Consider the following 21977-nt stretch of genomic DNA (forward strand, 5'->3'; position numbering starts at 1 on the left):
ATAGTGAAATATGACTACTGTATTACAGTAATTTTATTGGGATTTGAACAAAGTTTTTGCATATTTTTATTAACAGCGGTTTTTACATAACATAAATAGTGTAGATGTACCAGTTTTGGCCAGTGTACCAGTTAACAATAAAAGTTTGTTTCATTTGTGATTATATTTTTAAGTTAAATTTGTTTTCTGGCCAAAACTGGTACATCTACCCTATGTGATGTAATTGTAAGTTGTAAATTTAACACATTATTCCTGATGTGAGATTGTATTCTTTGTTTTGAAGTTTATTTTAAACTTTTTTGCACCACATTTCATTTGAATAATATCAAGTTGAAATGTCTGCAGATAAAATGCACATCAAACATGTTATGCGTGCGTGCTTTTTAAGTTTCGTAAAGGATATCATGCTATACAAACAGTAAAAAATACTCATACCATGTATGGGGAAGATGCTTCTAAACTCCAAATGTGTCAAACGTGGTTTTGAAAGTTTTGTTCAGGAAATTTTGAATTAAAAGATACAAAACATATGGGCTCTCAAAAGCTGTTAGAGAGATTGAGAGAAGAAATTGTTAAAGATTGACGAATAACATCTAAATTTGCAACAAATCTTAGTATGTCACAGACACGTATTGTTGAAACATTACATCCACTTGAAATGGTTGTAAAACATGCTGATAATTATGTTCTTCACTCAGTTTGGTTTTTATCACTTATGGAAAAAACAAACTGAATTGTCTATAAGTTTGTTAGATGAAGGTAGGCAGCTCTACGGTTTTAGTTTAATTTAAAAATAATTACTCATTTTTATCTTAGTAAAGTTTTTTACAGATGAATGAAAAAATTAAAGTTAAAATAAAAATATTTGTTATTAACCAAAAATTTGTTTAGCGGGTGGTGATTGTTCAGTCAAGATATATGCGGTAACGTTAAGAAATTTATTAATCACATTAATCAAGGGATACCTGTAGTAAGTAACCTGTGTATAGTGGAAACCTGTCTACTATGGAAGAGTTGTTTGGTTCCTTGGGGTTCTGTTATAGATAGGTTTGACTATAATATATATATATAAAATCTTAACTGGGAGATCACTGTATTAAGTTAGCAATGTCTTTAAAGGGATCATGATAAAAGTCATATAAGTGAGAGAGTTGTACAAAAGAGAGATTGATTAACTTGAATGAATAATGTTAAAAAATATAACTGCAGCCCTTTCAAAATTGATTACCACAGTTAAAAAGCATTATTTTAAATTCAGAACAAGTAAAATAGCTAGGCCAATTTTTGGGACAAGACTATGTCTCAGAGACTCGGGGCTTGATGTGATCATTCAAACTTCACCGTCCACGAGGCATTTTTGGTGAAATTAACCTATCCAATGTCGAAATTTCTGTCTGTTGTGTGTCGCCTGGGTTGAATTTTTGTTGATGCGTAATGAAAATTTCCTGGTTTTGAAAAAAAATCGTGGCTATTGTATCATTCGAAATTATTTTTTTATTTTGCACAAACAAAATAAATATATTAATAAATGTAAAAAGAAAAAAAAATTATATTTCGGAAGTTAGTTTTAATATAAAATTATAAAATCATAACGACTAGCACCATCTAGTTTTAAAAACTTCCCAATGCTGAAACAAGATATCTCGGGTCAACCAGTCAAGGTCAGCATATCGTGACCAGAGATATGTTGGGAATAACACAGAACAGGTAAATGGGTTTTTTCAAAGATTCATTTGTCAAAATTCAATTTTTCGATGTTCTCATTTCCAAATTCCCAAAAAGCAATGCATGCACAAATCTCGCACTAGTGCCTTGTACAATTGTTTGTAGAAAGTTTCGCCATTTTGTATTTTATTTTGACTCTGTTCCTGGTCCCCTGAGTACCTACAAGTCTGGTTTTTTTTATGCATGCATGATTTGGGCACCTAATATGCTATGCTAAATTGCAACTCCTGACATGTACTCTTTTACTCCTTCAAACCTCTAAGCTGGTAAGCCAGACAGCACTGTAATTGTATAAACAAGACATAGTCTTGTCAATACAAAATAAAATCTTGCAACATTGCTACCTATGTCACCCAGAAATTAATGAGCATATCAAGTTTTGCTGCAAAAGTGGGCCTGTGGGGCCCGAGTACAGTACCGTATTTTTCTTTGTTAAAATCTCCATAGGGCAGAAACTGGAAGTACGTGGATTTGGAAATTTCGTTGGCCGTCTGAAGGTTACTTTGATATAGTTAGAGAGTATATGTCAGGGAAGGTCAATTTGTCAAAATTTAAAAGTATACATGTAAATAATCATGGCCTGACACAAAATTCATACCAAAGTTATTAGTCAATACATACCTGACAACAGCTTTAGGGAAATGCAACAATAGTCTGGACATACATGACAATGGTCACTAAAGGGTTATATAATTATGACATTATCATTTGTTTAGATAAAACATATACCCAGCAGACATTCTCTTTCCAAAAATAGATATGTCCAGTACGATAATCCTCTTTGCTTTCTTATCTTCCTGAGCACCTGTTTGACCTATGGCAAAATCTAAAATCTGTTCTTCTGATTGACGATCACAATGGTAAAGTGAGGGGAAAATACATTAGTCTCAAACCTTTGTAGAACTTGAGAGAGTCCTTCAAATAAGAGATTTTAGACATTAGCAAGGTTGAGGCCAAAGTTTTAAACTTGAAAACGTGTACGTTGGATGTTCGGCACCGCTTTCCTGTAAGCCTAGAAGTTTGACACATTTGGAAAGTCGGTGGAATCATGCTCAACATTCCAAAGGCCATTGTCAAACTTCTAGGCTTACAGGAAAGCGGTGCCGAACATCCAACGTACACGTTTTCGCGTTTAGAACTTCGGCCTCAACCTAGCTATTATCTCCCATAGGCTTCAGTCAGGACAAGTGAAAAACATCTCATAACTGAGAGTGGTTTAAATGAGAGGTGTATAGGTGAGAAGTCATTGTAATTTAGTCAGAACCAGATGATCTGCCAAATTATAGCCCACAGATTGTCTGGTTTAAATTGTTTTCTTTTAACATGTGCAGGTTTTCAATTAATGTTTGAAAATATACTTCATAATTTTATTTATTATTATTCTTTTGCTGTAGTATTGTGAAAAATAACACTAAAATTTAATATTGTGCTTTCTACTTCAAATTAAAAAGAAATTAAAATTAGACTGTAAACTTCTAATCTGAACAGTTATTTTGTTTAAATGCTAATAAACATTACTAACTCCATATTTATATTTATAAACTAAAAATGTATCTAATTCACTTAGGGATCAGTTAATAATTAGTAAACATTTTTGAAGCTTCTGTTGCTTCCAGTGTTGAGGTTGATTGGATTTTGACAATTGCAGGATTAGTAATTGAATGATTTCAAGAATTGAGTAATTATTATTCAAATAATAATATTATATACAAAATAGGGGGTAGGAAATATGGAGTGATGATTCACATTATAAAAAAACGTCTATTTATTACAACTCTACACCTACCGCAAACAAACTACTATAAATGTGCTTTCCCCGATGTTTATCAGTGACATTATAAATGAATCATCCTTTATGTACTTAATAAAGGAATAAGCATTGAAAAATATCATTAACAACCAGTCAGAATTTGATACATAGTCTATATTCTGCCAATCATATATAGTAAGTTTACCATTGCACTCTCACATTATTAAAGATTTTTATTAACTTACTCTGTCTGTCCAGGTAAAAAGTTGCAATTCGGCTATTTCCCAACTTCCGATCTAGTCGAAACTTTGCACACGTGTATTGCCACCGACAGTACATTTTTTAATAGTTTGCAAACATTTCTAACAATTAGCGAACAATTAAAATTTGTAAATAAAATCCGATAACGGATGGCACTACAACACGACTGTTATTTGCCGTCGTACGCATGGGAACAGATGTGAAGACAAAGAATATGGTTATTCCATCAAATAGCTAAAGTTCATCTTTAATCTTTAAGAAAATATAAAAAATATACATAAAAGATATTAGTCTTTGCTACTTTTATTAACCACCTTATCAGCGATTTTGCGGGCTATAGAAGCTGTCACGTTCGAGGTAGCATTTTATCACTGAAGTAATCGAGAGGACTAATCACTCACTATATCAAATTTAAATGACTTTAAATCTTTTTTGAATTGAAACAAATCTCACAGAGAACAATACACATAAAATTAAATGCTAAACTAAGAAGAATTTTGATAGTTCAGTGTTACATACATATAGTATAACTAAAAAGTAGAAAATAAAAAATATATTAAGAAAAAAACTTTTTTAAAGTAATGCTTTTTATTGAGATAAATGTACTAAAAAGTAAAAAAAGTTTTTTTTTCCAGCTTTTACAGTATTTTTGGTATTATGCGACCAAAAATAAAAGCGTGGAGCACTCCTGTAGGTTCGTGTAGGTACTTTCGTGCTTATAGTTAGGAACATTCTGATACCATATCAATACAGTAATATCTCGGTTTTTGTCGATAATTCGTCCGAAAACAATCGACGAAATTCGAAACCGACGAAAACTGTGGCAATTATTTCCATAGGAATCAATGTAAATCCGATTAATTCGTTCTAGAGACACTAAAATACGCACCAAAAACATTTTTTAGAGAATGAATATAGCATTTAATACTAAAAACAATAAGAAATGAACATAAAATGAATATATAAGACTAATATAATAAATAAATGAACATTTAACATGGTATTTATCTTTCTGAAAACTCTTCTTCGTGTATGAAAGACGGTGAGGTGTGTTGGAATCAACGATCAAAATTATCGTTAAATGCTATTTGACATTGTCTCCGAAACAGAATTGCCATCTAATTGTTTTTGTTTGATCCAAATTAATAATGACTGTTCAACATTTTCAATTGTTTGAGATTGCTGTTTCGTTAGTACATTTACGCCTTTTGCTACATTAGCCTCCTTTATCGCTTCCTTTTTCGACATAATGGAACTTATTGTGGATGGCGACTTCTTGTACATGCGGCTGATTTCGGCAATCTTAATGACACACTCATATTTTTCAATGATTTCCTTTTTCAATTCAGTCATGTTCCTCACCTTTTTCTTCAAAGGCCTGCTGGCTCTGGAAACTTTCTTCAGTCCCATGATGGAGCTAACAGAGTCAAGTTACTAAACTTGACGTGCAAAAAATTGCGACCGAAACCAAAGTGCCAATGATTGCTAATTGTTCGTATCACATATAATTTTGTTAAAAAAACACCTTACGATGCACTAACACTTTTGGGTATCACACCCCTGTCATTGGTGAGATGATGCATTCTCTTTAACCAGATGAAAGCCGCTTCTATTTTCCCGCCTAAACTGTCTTTATATATGTGCGCCAGTGGCCAGCAGTCCTCCAATCAGCGTCCCTGCTCATCTGTAGCTCTGTCAAATCCACTGCTCATTCAAATCCAACGGATTTTACAGAACGATCACTATTGGTTTAGATTTGACCAATCCTAACGAGACATGAGCCACCACGAGCCAAACAGGAAATGAAAGCAATCAAATTGTTTCGCTAGACGTGCGGGTTAACTGATACAATATTGGTAACATTTAGTTTATATTAGAAATTAGTTTTAATAATTTGTTAATAATAACTAATAAGAATAAAGCATGTTATTTATGTTAAAATTAAAAGTTTCAATTATACTAAACTTTTCAAAACCACAGATAGCCAGCAAGGTTTCCAGTTTTGATACCCATTGCTGATACCGGCTAGTGTCTATACTTTAAGATTGATACCAATATCAATACTCGTCATACTGGTTTTGATAGTTTAGGGTATTGGGAGTTTTTATTAATAGTTGAGATGAAAATCATTCCTATTTTGGTTAATAATAGTGGCCGTGCATTCGGTTCTGTTACAATGTGGTTCTATTTTATCTTTTAAAATTTACTTTAAAACAACTTCTTCACAAAATCACTGGAAGGATAATTAACACACTAGAACCTTTTTATATCCCAGTAAGAATAAATTTTAGTTAAAACGAACGTTTTCGATCATATTCATGATCTTCATCAGGTTTTGGCCAGTAGAATTCCAGATTCTACTGGCCAAAACCTTTATTCTTACTGGGATATAAAAAGGTTCTAGTGTGTTGAAAATTTACTTTAATTTAAATACATAGAGTTGATGTCATGCTAACATTTTTACTGATTCAAGAGAAAAAATTTACACAAAAGGGCATTAAAGAACATTTTAAGAAACGTTTTAATATCCTGCGAGTGCTTTTGACGTATTTATAAGTGTCGTCTTCAGGCAGAACCAGAATCAAATAGGTTTTCGAACAAATTTTTAAATTGGAACAAAACCAGCATGAGCTGCTTAGAACATAAGTTTAAGATAAAGTATTAGATTTAAAATTCACATAACATTGTCATGCATATTGTTCGAAAACCTATTTGATTCTGGTTCTGCCTGAAGACGACATTTATAAATACGTCGAAAGCGCTCGCAGGATATTAAAACGTTTCTTAAAATGTTCTTTAATGCCCTTTTATGTGAATTTCTTTTACTTTAATTTTTTATCCTAAATATTTCTAATGCATAGCCAATCAATGTGATTAATTCAAAATAATGTTTTGTTTCCTTAAGATATATCAACTCCTAAATATATCCTTTAAAATACTTAACTGTAACTAAAATAAATACAGTCCATATTGCAACATGAAAAATAACTTAATACAGTCTCTCATGTATATATTAGTAGCATATTGTATTACCTTTGCGTGCACACTATTGAAAACCCTGAAGTTGTACATATGTTAGGCTTAAAGAACGAAAACGCTCATTGAGCAAAAAAATGTCTACAACACATTGTGGTCTCTTTAAATCATCCACAATGTGATATTCATGTTGTTGGCACTTGTAAAAACAGCCACAACGCGTTGTGACTAACCCAAAAAAGATCACAAAGCCACAAAGCACAAAAAAATTGTTGAGGGTATCGACTGTGTGCTGAGCTGTAAAAGTTTATAATGTTTAAGAAAGTTGAGTCACCCACCGACTGTGAGATATAATTTGTTATTCGATTCTTGAGTGCAAGAAACTTGGCAGCAGCGGAAATTAACCATCAGATTTGTGAAGTTTACGGTGATAATGCTATGAGTGAAAGTTCGAAAATGGGTAAGAATGTTCAAGGATGGGCGGGTTAACGTGCATGATGAGCCACGCCCTGGCTGACCTCCTCTGATTTCTGAAGATTTGATTCGTGATGTGGATAACAAAATTTGAGAGGACCGACGATTCACGATTTCAATGTTATCAATTGAATTTCCACAGATTTCAAGATCAGTTTTGTATACCATTGTTTCGGAGAAACTGAATTATCGAAAATTGTTTCCTCGGTGCGTTCCAAGACTGCTTTCTGACGATCACAAAACAAAAAGATTGGGTAGTGCTTTATCATTTTTGACTCGATACGATCAGGAACGAGATTAATTGTTGGACCCCATTGTTACAGGAGATGAGACTTGGGTCAATCTCCTGTGGTCCAAGCAACAGTCAATGGAATGGCGACACACATCTTTGCCAACCAGAGTGAAAGCCAAACAGTCAAATTCAGCACGAAAAATCATGTCTTTTGGGACAGGAAAGGGATTTTGTTAGTGGATTTTATGCCAAGAGGCACAACAATCAATTCTGATGCATATTGTGTGACCTTGAGAAAATTCCGGTGTGCCATACAAAACAGGTGGCGTGGTCTACTGTCTTCTGGTGTGATGTTGCTCCATAACAATGAAAGACCACATGTTTCTGCACAAATGCAAAGGTCTAATCAATTCTTTTGGATAGGAACAACTGGATCATCCACCTTACAGTCCAGACCTTGCACCCAGTGATTTTCATTTGTTTCGATACTTAAGGGAGTTTTTTGGTGGTCAGTGGTTCAACGACAACGAAGAAGTGAAAACTGCAGTCATGGATTGGACTTTTTCACAGGCGGCAGATTTCTTTAAAGTCGGAATTCAAAAAATTGTTGAGCGGTATGACAAATATTCGAACAAAAATGGAAATTATGTAGAAAGTAGAAAAAAAGTATGTAGAATATGGAAAAAATATATTTTAATGATATTTACAGTATTTTTCTTTTTATTAAAAAACGGACCTTATTTAAAAAATAGCATTCGTATGTTAATAATTTTTGTAACTGACAATCAGCGAGACAAGTCAATCGGTGATCAATCAGCGAGTTGATGATCCTTAGCAAGATTAACAATATTTGGTTCAAAATTTTTAAGTTTTAGTCTTAAATTTCCTCGAAGTTCCACATTCAACTTATTTCTCTGTTTGGTTAAGATGTAATTATCATGGCTGAAACCAGCTTCAACCATATATGAAATTAGAAATGCCAGCAAAACAGGATTTACCATATCACAAAGTTTTGTGTGTTTTTGCATTATACAGTAGAGCGTCGATAAGTGGAACCAATTGGGGACTGGGGTCCTTCCAGTTAATGATTTGTTCCAGTTTCCGACTTTGTACGAAAAAATACATTAACCTGTCCGATGTTCAAATTTTTCTCCGTTGCGTGTCGCTTCCTGTTGAATTTTTCTCCGTTGCGTGTCGCTTCGTGTTGAATTTTCGTCGATTTTAAGCCTAACGAAAATTTTTATAATAATTATCGAGGCTATCGTATCGTTAAAAATTATTTCTGCATTTTGTACAAACGAAATAAATATATTAAAGAATATAAAAAACATGAAAATTATACTTTAGAAGTAAATTTAGTATCAAAAACATTCGATTCAGCACAACACAGTCCGACTGAAAATCGTTCCACTTTCCGGCCATTCCACTTACCGACGTTCCACTTATCGACGCTCTACTGTATTTATATTCATCCAGAAATTGCTCAAATTTAAATTTTTTAAAAAGTGTTTTTGCTTCAAGATCAGCTAATAATTCAATAAGCTCATCTTGCAAGTTGATGTCGACGTTTTCGATTTGAGCGGAAAATAGCACCATAATCCATTCTGGGATATAAATATTTTCTAAATCTGCATAATAATATGTATAGTTAGTGAGTTAGTGAGTTTTAGTTTCAATTTTTGCATTGACCCCTTTGGCGACCACTGGTATAAAGCTTTTGAGAAAGATAAAGTGGTCAGAAATTGCAATGACATGCAAATGGATTATGATTGCCTGGGCATGGATTTCACCAGAGTTGATAGTGAAAAGGTCAAGTATTTGGGATGTTCATACTGACTTCAATTCTGAAAAAGAAATGCATGTATTCTTTAAGAACTGAAATCCTAATAACACTACTACTGCATGGTAAGAGCATCCATGGCAAATGACCAACTCAGAACAAGTTCTTCTATTGTCCATCTGAAGAATGAAGAAAAACAATGCATTCTATAGTAATGGTATGACTGCTATTTCACAGAAACTTAGCTTGTCTGAACTCTGTATAATTAAACATATTACTGGACTGTGATTTTCAAATTGCAGACCTATATTCCCACTGTCATTTGTCTGTCGGTTTGTTCTTCATTAATCTCAGAGTTAGCTTTCCATATCTGGTCTTGATTTTATGTATCTAAGGGGCTGGAGGCCCTGACTTATTTATATACGAACTTCCGGTCGGGACCAGAAGACACACGATCTCCATTCAAAATTTTTACCCTACTTTATAGAACGATAAATTTGGTATAGAATTGATCCTTATGATAAATTGAGATTAATAATATATCACTCGATCCTCTACGGTGTACAATATTTACATGATCTCACATTTTAAAATTAAAATCATATTTTAATTTTAAAATTGCAGCTCAACATTGTAATGATGTCACAATAACTAAATGATTTTTATTATTACTAATTTTAATTATTTAAAATGGAATTATTGTAAATATTAATTAGATAATATGAGGCAATTTCAATCAATTATTTGTCATACATATCTAACTCTTCAAAGTTAAGAAGTAACCTATTCTTGTCCAGTACTTATAACAACACTTAACTGTGGCAAGTATGACAAATAGTTTATCTTATTATGTGGGGTGATTTAAATACACTAAATATTTCTCCCTAAGTATTCTGCCCTGAAATGGGGGCATGTCTTATATGTCCGTGCATCTTAAATGCCATAAAATATGGTAAATTTAAACTAGAAACACAAAAAGTGAGAGATTCATTTTGCTACATAAATCTTGAATTTATAATTTTGTTAATTTTAGATAATGCTCCTCTCCTGATTACCAGCTGAACTAGATTACATATATCAAAATCTTATTTGAACATTTAAGACAAGATAATTTCAGCTTAGACGATCCAGAATTTCACTGTTATTATAGAAATATGCTCTCGTAAAAATAAAGCAAGAGAACGCCTTTTCAAATAAAATAATGAATAATATGCTATGGCGCAAATAAAAGTTTTAGCACGTAATTACAAGCCTAGCTGAACTGCCCGGTGATATAAATAGTGTAAAATGGTCAGCACATGTGGTGTCCTTGACACAGCAATAATGTAAACATTGGGAAACACATACATGTTTACAAGGTTGACTGTTAAAATAATTTTATCATCTTATTTAATTATAAAATCAGATTTTTTGATGAATTGTTTTCAATGTGTGTAAATCAATTGTTATTTAGACATCATTCATTACTGAAAAGTTTATATACATATTGTTACATGCAGATTTGTCTGAAATTGGTATAAATCTGAATTTTGTTAAAAAATATATTAGGATCAAGAAGCACATTGAGAATGTGATTCATTGTAAAAATTGTTAGTGTTCGGCAGGAATTGTGCCTGTATAGAAACATAAATAGTAATTTTTGGTCATTTTAAATATATAAATCATATTGTCATTGGCTTGCTTGTTTGCTTTTATATATATGGCAGTGTGACACAAGGGCAATCTGCTGAGAGGGAATTCCTCCTGGGAAGACTTTCTATGTGAATCTGGTCTTTATTTAGGTGTCATAAATGGGAAGAAAACCCAGAAAACTCCATGTGGTCATCCTATTGGAAAGCTGCAAACACACAACCGACTACAGTGATATCTCGGTTTTTGTCGATAATCCGCCCGAAAACAATTGGCAAAATCTGAAATCGATGAAAACTGAGGCAATTATTTGAATTGAGGCAATGTAAATTCAATTAATTCGTTCTAGACACTCCAAAATACATACCAAAATACATTTTATAGATAATTAATATAAAAGACTAATCTAAAGGAAAGCAATGGAATTGTTTGGCTAGATGCGTGAGGTAATGTCTTGTCTTGTAGAAGCTAGTTGGTAGCCTATATTACCCCATTGTAACGTGCGACGTAATTGTCATGTAATAGTAGTTGTATGCATTTATATGGTCATATTGCAGGGCATAATGCCTTCCGAGAGGTCTGTTTAAGGGTAACTAGTCCCTATTCAGGTGTTACGGATGTGGAGAAAACCCGGAAAACTTCATTAGGATGTGGCCAGCCTGTCCTGGTGGAGTGCAAACCCATGACCGAACTCCCAGTGTTCAGGGCTGTTGCAGGGTAATGCTCACACAACGAGAAATAATGCCACACCAAGCTGGAAAATGCATGGGTGGCCCTTTGTTTTCGCAAAATTAACAGCAAGGCCACTTGGCACGCCGACAAAATCCGAGGCAATCGACGAAAATGAGACGAATTTTTTATGAAAAAAAATAAGACAAAAACAATAACCGAAGTTAACGAAAATCGAGGTATTACTGTACCAGTGTTCAATGGTTTTATCCACTCGGCCACTCGGTGGGCTATTGTCATGGCCTTATTTAAGTCAATAATACTTTTCAAATTCTTTGAACTAAATTTGAAGAGCCAAGTAAATTCTACAAGTTTATCTTATAATTATATACATATTTAAATAAATATAAATATATATTAAATTAAATATTGTTAATTTTATTTTTGCTTTTTGTTTTTGATATTACAATTACAGAATTAAAAATAAAGACACTTCAAAAATGTTTGCAAATGTTGTTAACTATGCTAAAATATACAGGTGAGATATACAGATACCAATTACTGACATAAGGTGAGGACCTTATGTCAGTAATTGGTTCTAGGAGAGGCAACTTAAGTCAAATTTACTTGTCTTTGAATTTACTTATCACTAGGTTAAACTGCAAATAACTATTCCCAGTTTTGTATTTTATTTATAAATGCATTTTTAATAATATATGGTTAATAAGAATATTTTAAGCTTACAGATAAATAAATTTTAGTTTTTAATACATTACAGAAAAGAAAAGTAATCTAAATTTACAAATTACATATAAAAGCACAGTACATGTTTACAATTTTGCAATGTTTACAGTACATCACGGACTCTCTGTGAATGTGGCTAGCTCTAAGACATTATACAATAAAATTATTTCGTTAGGTTAAATAACAAATACATTGTGGACGTAGATGGCTGTGGATTGTCAGCATCAACAGCTGATTCTGATTCTGAATATTTTAATATGATTTTATATACTTTTATTCTTATTTATTGTACAGTAACATGATTTTATGTGCTTTTAATTCTTTTCTAGTGATATTACGACTTCAATATTTGTGACGGACAGGCATAAAGTCTAATAAAATGGCTTAAACTTGATTTTTATTTTTCTGTATATTTTTTTGACAAATGATGTATAATTGAGAAAGACTTAACTCGAAAATGACGTAACCTGAGGTATACCTGTATTTGTCACTTTTATTGATTTGCTATACAAAATATTAATAAAGCCAACCGCTGCCATATGCCATCAGGCTATGATGGTCAGCATCAATTTAAAGGGGCATTCGACCGTGCATGGTGACCAGCCATTCTAGCCACTCTTGCGGCTGCCCACTGCCCCATCAACATCTTTAACTTACTAAAAAGCTACCTCACGGGAAGGACTGCCCTAGCTATTGAAGCTGGAAAGATTCTTCACAGGACCACCATTTCCAGAGGATGCCCCAGGACTCTAAGTCAGGACCTCTTCTCTGGAATATCCTTCATAACGGGATCCTAGATCTAAACAACTACACTAGTCTTGGTGGCAACCCCTATATACAGGGGTATGCTGATGACACGATCATCCTCCTGTCTCATCCAAATCATGAAACTCTCCAGTGCTATACAAATAACCTCCTCAATGAGGTGCACAAATGGAGTGAAGAAAATTACCTAATCATCAATTACAACAAATGCTCCAGCGTGGTATTCCCAAAGACAAATCCTCCTTGGAAAAAGTCCTTCATCAAGATCAATGGGCAAAAGATTCAAAATGTTAACAATATTAAGTACCTTGGAGTGATACTCAATCCAAAACTTACTTGGAAAAACCACATCTACTATTCTTACAGCAAGGTGGTTAGAGCCAAACAACGCCTTAGGTGTATCGCCAGGAATTACTGGGGCCTCAACAATAAGAACAGCAAGATAATTTACAAAAGTGCCGTAGAGTCCATCCTTACCTACAGCTGTGAGTTTGGAGATATGCAATGAATATAGTCTACATTCGCAAGAAACTTCTCTCTGTGCAGTGGACTGCAGCAATTGCTATTACAAAATCCTATAAAACTGCTCCAACAGACGCCCTACTGGTAATCACAGGCCTCACTCCTATCCACCTCGTGATAATGTACAGTACATAAAAAACCTCATCATGAATACGATTGTGGCCAATACCAATCTGGACCTGATTTATAAGACTATCAGCGACCACAAACTGCCGGATTCGAGTCACTTCCTGGTCAATGAAGTTATGAAGCTTGGAATTGGCCTAAACATCAGCCAACTCACCACTCACTCTGCCAGCAACATCAGTTCAAACTTCAACTTACACCCCACTGAATCACCAAATGGGATTTGCTTCTATACAGACAGCTGCACCTACTCCACCCTGGTGATTGGAGCCATCTACCTAGAGGACCCCCAGAAAAAGCTATTCTGGGAGGCTGCCTACAAACTTAATAAGAATTGCTCAATCAACCATGCTGAATCCCTAGCAATTTGGAAGGCACTTACTTACATTCATAACAATATCATTCTGTTCAAGGGGAAAAATTTGAATATCCTCTGTGCTAGCTGGATTGCATCATCATTGAAATATTGTGGAAGATAAAGAACACAACTGGCCATGTCAACTAATTGTTTTTATGGAAGACAGTAAAATATTCCAAACTTTTGTTAACTAAGTCAACAAGCTCAGTCAGGCAAACTACCTTCCTACAACCCTCACCTAGGTTCTAAGGTTAAACTCACTTGTACCATCGGTTGGTCGGTTTTCAAAGGCCTGGTCTTTGCCCGAACCGGTTTCTCGTCTATGCTGGAATCCTCTGATTCAGCTTCCCAATGTTATTTAATTATCCATGTGAGCAGCACTTATTATTTGCGCTATCCTGCTACACCTATTGTATATTAATTCTCTTCTAGATGCCGCTATCATTTTGTACGGGTCTCTCTTATTGGCATCTCTCTCTGTATCACTCCTCCTAATATTAACTCCAGTCGCCTCTCCACCGTATTAATGTATATCCAATCCATGCAGGATTCTCTGTATCATTGTTATTTCATTAAGTGGTCTCTGACAGGCACCCACGGATCACTCTCTTCTCTTATCTTTCTCCTTTCCTCCCTCCATTCTTCTATCCCTCCATCTTAAACCTTCTCCTTCCCTCACTATCTCTTCCCCTGTTCTTCCTAAAAGGCTATACCTCCAAGTCCGGCCTTATCTTTAACTGTGTTTAAGCTATAATAATTATCATCATTTACTATTCTAATAATGTTTAATAATCATTTTTTATATTTATTTGTAAAGAAAACAATGAAGGATTTACTTCTACATTAATCTGTCATTTGATAGAAATTAATGTGAAAGTAAATCCATGAAGAATCTAGATCTAAAAGTAATTCTTAATAAAAGATAAATTTTATAATAATTAGAAGCATTTGTGTAACCATTTTCAAATAAAAAACATAATTTTTATTTTTTTTATCCATTGAAATAAAACACTTTTTTGATTTTTATAATAATATAAGATTTGTGGCCCCAATCAATTTGTTATAAGATGTATTTTCATAACTAGTTACCGAGAAAGTGTTGAAACATGAGTTTACACGTTAAATTTTGTATTATTATAATTATTTGTTAATATATAATAAATATTTAGATTGTATAAATAATATAACAATTTGGTTTTTACAGAGTATTCAAGAAAAGCTCGCCAAATGGAAAAGTATGTATATCGTGTACTATTATTATTTTCTAATGTTCGAAAATCATTCAAATACACTATTACTTGAATTATTATAATTTTTGTTTACAGATAACAGTTTACTTAGGAAAGAGAGATTTTGTCGATCATATTAGTCACGTCGATCCAATCGGTAAGTTCTAATTTTAACATTTTTTAGAGCATAAAATGTTTTAAGTTTTTAAATTTATCGCGCACTACAATTCAAATGGAAGAAAACAGTGTTTAGTCTGGATGGGAACCGAAACTATGACCTTTGGTAATGTACTAATTGCTCTAATTATCTAAACTGCTGTGACACACTTATCCTGTCTTCTGATGGCTTTTGATTGTGCTGGGAACAGTTAATTATGTCACCTGCTATGAAAAAACTGAGTGATGATTTGTTAAAAAGGATAGATAACAAGTTCATTAAAATACTTTTAAGTTCATATAATTGATACATATTTTAAAGCAGTTTATTATAAAAATATGCAAAAATACTCTGTTTGATTGTGTGTATATATAACTTCAAAATTTTAAATGTCACCGGCGATTATGTATATAGTTTATTACGTGAAGAAATAGTGTTTTATAAACAGTAATAAAATGTATATATAGTCAAATTAATCGATGCTTATTTCTTTTTAAATCTCTGGATTATTGAATGAACGAAGTTTACCTCAATTTAAATAACGGAAGTGATTTAGAATTGTCTAGTAATTGTTGTTCTGATTTTCTAATATTGATCTAACTGATAATTTAGGAAATAACTTAGGGTGCGACTATGCAGACGCGAATTTAGAGCGAACGAGAGGTTGCGAGCGATTTAGTTTTTGCAAAGGAAAACCATACAGAAGCGAGAAGTGAGAAATAACGCTGGAGAGAGCGAAATTCTGGTTCTTGTACATATCTGACAGGTTTTGATATTTATCGCGTCTCGCCTCTTCTCGCCACATATTCTCGCTCGCTCGGAAAATTCGCTCGCTCGCGTCTGCATAGTCTCACCCTTACACTTGGTTAGATAAAATTAGATTTTCAGTATTAATTCTTTCGCATTTGTATATAATAGATCTGCATAAATTTGTGTTCTCGTAACACTAAAGATGCCTGTAATACAAATCATTCTCACTAATTAATTCTCCTATTGCTTTCATTATTTTAATGTTGCTAAATAATAATAATAATAATAATAATAATTTTTATCAATTAATTTTGTTAATAACTGGCGACAAACTGACCTTTTACATGTTTTCAGCAGTGACAGTATTGTAAACAAAAATGAAAAGTATGAAAGATCTGTTTGTTATCACTTATATAGTAGTTTCATCTTTATGTTTATAGTTATTAGAGATAGGGCCAAATTACTTAGCATTTAATTATTAATAGTAGCGGTGATATAGCTCAATCTAATCTGGCAGTCATTTCGCTTCAACATTTGTCCAGGTTTTGAGTTGGTGTTGTAATGTATTATAATTGTTTTCATTTAAAATAATGGCAATAAGCTTCCAGTTAACATTTTTAAACAATGTCTGATTTTCGGGGACAGATTATTGATGATAAGCAATGGGATGCACATAAATAAGCACGAAAATTAACAATTAAAAGAAAGGATGAAATTTAAGGAAAAAAATATAAATATCCCAAATAAAAAATTCAGTTACAGGTATACCTCACCTTACATCGGTAATTGGTCCCAGGAGAGGCAACGTAAGTCGAAAAACGACTTAAGTCGAATTTACTCGTGTAGTTATGACGTAAGTCGAAACTATGGTGGAAAATGCCAATAATGAGCACTTAAAGACCGCTAAATAAGACGACGACACAGAAACACAGATGTTTTCGTGTTTCGTTCTCTAGGATTTATGATGATTTATATTAACATTTACTGTAAATGTACATATTTTAATATGATTTTATGTGCTTTTAATGCTTTTCTAGTGATATTACGACTTCAATATTTGTGGCGGATGGATGTAAAGTCGAATAAAATGACTTAAACTTGATTTTTATTTTTCCATATACTTTTTTGACAAACGACGTGTAATCGAAAACGACATAACTCGAGGTATACCTGTATTTGAATACAAATCTCTAGCATTGGAAAGCATGTATGTCAGTGAATAATACAGTCTCTCCTGTGCAGATAAATTTCCAGCATTTTTCTGTTATCTTGGCTAAATTAAGATTTTTTTACGTGCTTCATTTCCTTGAATGAATGCAAATGACCACATTGTATAAATTTTTTCTAGTCTTGTGTAGTCATATACTTCAAAATGCGTGCTAATAGTAATCTGGAGGTTTAGCCAATGTAAGAATAATCGGTGTTGAAACAGATATCATGTATAGGAATGCAGAATGTTTCCGAGTTGCTGCTTTTTTCCTCAGATGTATTTTTCATTTCTAAGGATCAAATAAATGGACATTTTTTTTTTATGTGTAAATTTTAACATTTTATTTAGATATACTGTTTCTTTATAGTCAGATGATACTTTTGTTGTATGGTAGGTAGTTTCACAATTTTTATTAATGGCTGAACTATCATTAGATTTAATCTGATAAAATCATATTTATTTTTTATCAATATGAAAACCTATTAGAGAAATTTTTTTCTTTTTATAAACATAAGAATACCACAAAACAAATCAAAAATCCAGTAAAATAAACATAAAATTTAATGAGCAATTATTTATTGTGATAAAAGTAATGCGAACTTCTTGCCAACACTTAACTGTATAACGTAATTACGCTTGCGAGTCGTGGCATTACCGACAATGACTTTAAAGTATAAATGAGTTCACAAGCACTTTCGATAGCATAAAGCTACCATCATCGGGTGAATACTGAATACAATGGTTTTCAAATTCTGAGCTTTCAAACAACTTATGAAATTATACAAAGTGCGTGGATGGAATACCAATATGAATTTGAAATAGAATAAGAATTCTAAAATATGTGTGAACAGCAATAAGAGTAATGTAATATCCCCAAATATGTGTAGAGAGTGTTAATGATGTTCTAGAGATGTAGATTAGATTGCTTGAATAAAATTGTCCATATTTGTGGGATTTCAAGAGTTGTTGTGTTGCACAGTGTTAAAGCCGACATGTAGAGGTTCTCCCAAATAAATAATTCTTTCTGATTGTTGTAACTTTGGGCCCAGAGCGGCTGATAATCTTGCTCAAGTACTTTTTTGCCGATTCTGTTGACGGTCTACTGTTTCTGACGTCCTCCTGTTGTTCTAGGATACGAGAAATTAACATTCTGGCCCCAGCCCCTATGTAGTCTCTTCTCCCGACAGATCATGTTTTAGTGGAATTTGGTAGACCCCAGATTTTTCATTCAATTTAAAAGTATCTCTGTCGTCGTATAATAGTCTTCTTGGCATTTGTTGTGTGGTTAACGGTAAAATAAAACCATTCATTCTAAAAAGATGTACTATATTTAGAGAGACGGGGCCTAAAAATGGTATTGGAGAATGTGCTATTTTTAGATCCTTTTTGTTGCTAAGAAAAGATTGTGAAAATAGCTTATTTTTAGCACAATTTCAGAGAAAATGGAATTTAGAAACAACAACGCACCGCAAATTATTTTTGCAACAGCCTTTCAACCTTTAAACTATGTGAACTCTGCCATAACTTCCTTCATGCGGAGAGCTTACCTTCTCTCTTCCAAGCACTAGGGGAAGAAGATTTGCAACTCATTAGCAGGGCTATGCAAAAAGCTGGCTATTCCCGATCTAAATTTCATTTAATGGATAAAATTACATTTAAGATTATCACCATTAATAAATTTTGAAATGTGAATCTTCTATTAATTCTATTTAAATTAAAATTTTAATTGATTTTCTTAAATAATAATCACATTCAAAAAATTTTATATTGAATTGTATTGAGTAAAGATAACAGAATTTTACAAAGTTTGTCAAGATTTCAAATGAGGTATTATAAAAATAAAAAAGTTTCACCCTGTTCCAGCAAATGTTTTTAATTTTCTAATGTTTTCAGCTATCTATGCAGCCATCGTCAGAAATGAACTAACGAGATACTATATATATAATTGAATGACAATTATAGGCTTTGATAGAAATCTTAATTTTAGTTTGAATTAATTATTATAATATAGAAACAGTAGACAAAGTAAAAATTAAAACTTAAAACTTCTAATTTTGATTAGATGGCATAGTGCTGATCGATCCGGACTTCGTAAAGGATCATAAAGTATTCGGTCACGTGCTAGCAGCATTTCGTTACGGTCGAGAAGATTTAGATGTTCTCGGTTTGACATTCCGCAAAGATTTGTATTTAGCATCCGAACAAATTTATCCGCTGGATCCGAACAACAAACGCCCAATGACAAGATTACAAGAAAGACTCATAAAAAAGCTTGGTCCTAATGCATATCCTTTTTATTTTGAGGTAAGCATTACAGTTTTATAAATTAATAATAATCTCTGTATATACAGTACAGTTGAGCATTCTTCTGCCAATGATAGAAAAATTAAAACTTTACAGTTATATTTTGAGTTGAATTAATAAAAAACTTCACCAATATAAAATGTATTTTTTTAAAGTGTAACTTTAAAGTTAAATTTTTAAATCACGAGTAGATCCGGAATGTAATTTTAAAGTTTTTGATATACGGTAGCCCTTTGTTATATCACAGATTTGGATATATCGTGCTTTTTTTTTGGTCCTCCAAATTTTAAAAGCCTGCATCAAGTGTTGAACTTCACAGAATGTTAAGAGGTCCTAATTTTAGAATCTTTTAAACATAACTCATTTCTTAGCTGAATAACTACAGAGGAAAACAATTCTTCAAATGGGATAACCATCAACCTTATCTGATAGAACATGTTTTGGATACTCTAGGAAGACTGCAGATTTGAACATCTCTTTGCAAACTCTTAAGGAGTTTGTGAAGACCCATTCTTTAATAGTCAGTGAAATTAAAAATATTGTAACGTTTGGAATTACTTCATTCTTGTGAGGGAGCTCTCTCTCTTTTACACGAATTGCAATTAATCTTGCAAAATCTCATAGTATCATTGACAATCTTATCAATAACATGAATTCTTCCAAGCTTGTATTTTAGCTTGCAGACATCAAGCATGTTATTGAAATGACTTCATACTTGTACAGTACACGGTAATGTAAACGATTGCTGTTTAATAAATTTAACAAAATGTTCAAAAGAATTTTCTCTTGTTGCATACAAAATTGTCATTTGTTATCATACATCTTCCATGTGAATTTCATTTAGATTTGGTGCATAATTTTTATTTTATTCTCAATTTTCTGTTTGTTGCTTAAATTTCCAGCAGCAGCATATTACAGAAAATTTAATTTAATTTTACTGAATTATTTAATTACTCTCAATATTACTGAATGACCCAAATGTTTATCTGTTATGTTGTAACATGATTTAAAGATTGATAAAGTACTTAGCATAATTCTGTATTTTGATTTCTATTTAATAGAAAAAATATTAACTTCGATTTGAATTTTTTCTGTCTTATTTGTAACTTATTCTAATTTCGTATCTGTACATAATAGTGTTGATGAATTAAATATAATTTGGAAAGTAATCAACAAGCAAAAAGGATTGGAAACTCTTCATTTAAAGTATTATAAATGATATATTATTTAGTACACAAAACATAATATATATATTGAGGGGCATCTAGAAATAAAACATTTGGCTATAAAAAAAAAGGAAAAAACAGTAATGATAGTAAAAGTTTTATTAAGTAATTATTACAAGACTTGTTAGTTTTCAATGTAGACACCATTATGATTACACTGCTTATCATGGTGCAACACTAGTTTTTAAATTGCTTTCTCATAGACTTCTACTGCCATTCTTTTAGCCAGTTAGTGGCAGCTTCTTTCACCTCTCATCCATTACAAAATGTTCCAAATCAACTCAAAAACACTTTCAACTTGGGAAAGAGATGAAAGTCACTGGGAGCCAGCTTGGGACTGTATGGTGGGTGGTCGAAAATGTCCCAGCCAAATTTCTGAAGCACGGCTTGAGTGGATGCAGTAGTGTGGTTGTTCATTATCTTCCTTGATTAAACATTAAACACCATTTTCACACATTCGCTTCATTTGTAACACGATTACCATACACTTCCACGATTTGTTTATGAATTTCTATAGAATGAACTTTCTTCGCATTTAGAAAACAAATAACACCTCACATTTGGTGAGATTATCTATTTTTGTACATGTTTTAACCCTTGGGAAAACAATAACAATAAACCTGCCATTGTCAAAACTCTACAGGTGCTAAGCTAACACATCAAGAAACAAATTGACCTTCAATCAGTGGCAATAATTTACCCGTGCAGGCCGCTACGTGCAAACGTTCTTTGTTTTGGATGCCCCTCATATAATATAGTTTGTAATATTCTGTTATTTTCCAGTAAATTTTAAACTGCTTTTCATGGATACATGTCTATCTATATTTATATCTTAACAATGTTTCTTGAATTAATAATAATTAAAATCTGAAATAAATATTTATATAGCTGCCTCCTCATTGTCCAGCCTCAGTCACATTACAACCAGCACCAGGAGATACTGGTAAACCATGTGGAGTGGATTATGAATTGAAGGCGTATGTAGCAGATACACCCGACGAAAAGCCACATAAAAGGTACTCTCTTAAATTTTGCTTAAAAATTAGTTGATTGTAATAATGTTCTGTTTGAAATGCAAATAAATATAATG

General features: G+C 32.7%; 1 protein-coding gene across 1 annotated transcript in view; it reads left to right on the forward strand.

The window, feature by feature from the left end:
* The window catches only part of krz (beta-arrestin protein kurtz), a 50125-nt gene that overhangs the window by 19400 nt on the left and 8748 nt on the right, over positions 1–21977 (forward strand). The window contains exons 3-6 of the mRNA XM_067266192.1: positions 15216–15246; positions 15337–15397; positions 19420–19661; positions 21776–21903. Coding sequence (XP_067122293.1) covers positions 15216–15246; positions 15337–15397; positions 19420–19661; positions 21776–21903 — 462 coding nt within the window. The remainder of the gene's footprint in view (positions 1–15215; positions 15247–15336; positions 15398–19419; positions 19662–21775; positions 21904–21977) is intronic.

Source organism: Centruroides vittatus, unplaced genomic scaffold (genome assembly GCF_030686945.1).
Source record: "Centruroides vittatus isolate TY-2023 unplaced genomic scaffold, ASM3068694v2 contig_2682, whole genome shotgun sequence".
Lineage (NCBI taxonomy): Eukaryota > Metazoa > Arthropoda > Arachnida > Scorpiones > Buthidae > Centruroides > Centruroides vittatus.